Below are 2,984 nucleotides of genomic sequence, written 5' to 3'. Positions count from 1 at the left end.
GACATTTAGAGAGTAAATGCTTTATTAAATACCCTAAATTACGTCCTAATAACAATAATAAAGGGACGAATTCAAAGAAGTCTAAACAAAAGGACTCTAACAAAAGGGGTAACAGTAGTACAAACAACAAAACAGAGGCTACTAAAGTAATTATAAGTGCTTTTAGTATTGATTAATGTAAAATAGACGTAGATACAGAAATTAATCCTAATATAGCTTATTTTACTTACTCCTACCGTAACAAGCTTGTATTAGACTCTAGTACTACTAAGCATTATACTCCTAATAAAGACTGGCTTCTTGATTATAAGGACGTCTCTAATAAGTCTATTTTAATCGCAAATAGTAACAAAGTGCCTATTAAAGGAATAGGCAATATACCTGTCTTAATAGGTAACAAAGAGGTATTAATAACAAACGTCAGTTATATACCTTCTATTAAGACTACCCTTATTAGCCCGAAAGAATTAACTAAAAAGGGATAGTTAGTTCTTTTTAAAGACAACAAGGCGATTACGTCTAACAAAGCCTGTAACTTGCGTTTTAAGGCTAGTTAGATTTATAACGCATATTATATAAATAGCGTTTAAATCAACTACAACTTATTAGAACCTGTCGTCTATAAAGTAGATCCTATTATTAACGACAGTCATAATGTAATAGACTTATATTACAAAAGACTGTTATACATTAATAAGGACTACTTAATTAAAACAATTAATGTTACATCCGGGCTAAAAAGAGTCACTAGTTCTAAAGAACTTAGTAACTGTGATTTATGCTATTACGGCAAATTTAATGAAATAGTCAGTAGAAAGCCACTAGATAGCGGTTCTATTCTGACTATATTTGATGTCGATATAGTAGGGCCATTTAATATTCCTGGCCTTAAAGGAGAACAGTATTTCGTTACTATTACATGTAGGGCAAGTAGGGCTATTTAGATATACCTTATAAAGTTTAAGTCTAATGTTTTTAATATATTAGTTAAGTTCTGTAATCGAATAGAAACTTAATTTAATATATTAATTAAGGTCTTTAGAATAGACAACGCAAAAGAGCTTACTAGCTCTAAATAGGACGCGTTTTGTAAGAAAAAGGGCATTATGTACGAACCTACAAGCCCTAATACGCCTACCTAAAACGGTATATCTAAAAGACTTAATAGATATGTAATTAAACGTCTTATTAGTCTTTGTAAAGAAAAACATATACTGTTAAAACTATGGCCTTACCTTATATAATTAATAGCATATATTAAAAACCGGACTTATAACTCTATAATTAAGTCGACTCCTTATAAATATATTATATAGAAAAAGCCGAATATTTTATATTTACGAATATTAGGATCCTTAACTTACGTCCTTATCCCTAAGTTAAGACGTAAGGGTAAATTAGCCGATAAAGCTAATAAAGAGATCTTAATAGGCTTTAACTCGTCTAACAACTTCTTAGTTTACGTTCCTAGTCAAAACAGAGTCATTAACTCTTAGAACGTAGCTATTAAAGAAGAGTTAGAATATAAGGACGACTTTATTATAGAAGAGGACTATTCTAATTTAATAGAGAATCAAAAATACGATAACTTAACGAATAGTACCTTTATTACAAATTCAGAAGACACTACGTCTAATTTAGAAGACATAGACGAATTAAGTACTAAATTCTATAAAGGCCTTATAACAAGAAGCCGTGCTAGTAGAACACCTACTAGTAACATGTCCCTATATAGCCTAGCTTCTATAGCTTTCTTATCCTCTTTAAATAAGGGGGCTCGTATTAACGATAATTCAAATAACTTATTACCTTAAATTAAGTTAGAGTTACCTAAAATCGACTCTATTAAATTAGAGTTACTTAAACTTAATTTAAACGAATTAGAGTTACCTAAACTTAATTTTACTAAATTAGAGTTAAATAACTCTAAAAATGAATTATCGAATGTATTTAAAGAGCCTAAGAACTATAGAGAGGCTATTAACTTAATATATAAGGATCAATAGATTAAAGCTATAGAAACGGAAATTAATTCGCTTAAGTCAAATAAAACATAGGACTTAGTACCCTTACCTAAAGGGACTAAACTATTAAAAACAAGATAGGTTTATAAAGTTAAGAACCCTAAGAATAGCCTTAATATAGACGACGTTACGTTTAAGGCTAGATTTGTAGTAAAAGGCTTTAAACAGCTATATAGCCTTAACTACATCGAGACTTTTACGGCCGTTATTAAGCAACTAGCTTAGAAATTAATATTTACGCTAGCTGTAATTAATAAGTAGTATATATATAAAATTAATATGATTTTCGCGTTTATACAAGGTAATATTAATTCCTTTATATATTTGAGTTAACCTAAAGGATTAGAAGATCCTAAGAATCCTAAGTACGTCCTAAGACTTAACAAAGCCTTATATAGACTTAAACAATCCGCTAGAATTTGGTATTACACATTAAAAGACGTATTAATTAACAAATTAGGCTTTACTATATTAAATACAGAAAGCTATGTCTTTATTAATCGTTCTACAAATATAATCATTACGATTTATGTAGACGATCTAGCGATTGTTAGCCCTAATTTATCTACTGTTGGATTACAAGGTTATGATAGAACGCCGTATTGCCGGATGGACGCGTAACAGGTAAGTGTGACACGTAACAAGTGAAAAGAGGCGCGTAAGAGGTGTAGTATGGCTGTTAGGCCAACGAGTACCGAATCGAATCGAATTGAATTGAATTGACTTGAATTAACGACGAACTTAACGACTTAGAGTGTTTTCTAGAGTCCTTATATACATGATTTAAGTTTTCTAGAATACTCTATACTATTCTATAAGCCTTATAGTCGTAATAGGCTACTAGACTTAATTAGGCATAGTATAGAATATTCTAGTACATGAATTTGTAAGCGAAGACACTAAAATACACCTAATACTCGACTAAAATCACACAATATAATCAAATACAAACACTAAAAT

At 30.2% G+C, this 2,984-nt stretch overlaps 1 protein-coding gene across 1 annotated transcript; it reads left to right on the top strand.

The window, feature by feature from the left end:
• Nucleotides 1-1,316: 1,316 nt before the first annotated feature.
• On the top strand, nt 1,317-1,496 carry M430DRAFT_73690 (hypothetical protein; the record flags this gene model as incomplete). Its single annotated transcript, XM_024869537.1, has 1 exon — nt 1,317-1,496. A coding segment is annotated over one exon (180 nt), but the record flags the coding sequence as incomplete, so codon positions are not given.
• Nucleotides 1,497-2,984: the final 1,488 nt, after the last annotated feature.

This window comes from Amorphotheca resinae, assembly GCF_003019875.1.
Source record: "Amorphotheca resinae ATCC 22711 unplaced genomic scaffold M430scaffold_2, whole genome shotgun sequence".
In the NCBI taxonomy this organism is placed as follows: Eukaryota; Fungi; Ascomycota; class Leotiomycetes; order Helotiales; family Amorphothecaceae; genus Amorphotheca; species Amorphotheca resinae.
This window is presented reverse-complemented; position numbering and strand designations above follow the sequence as displayed.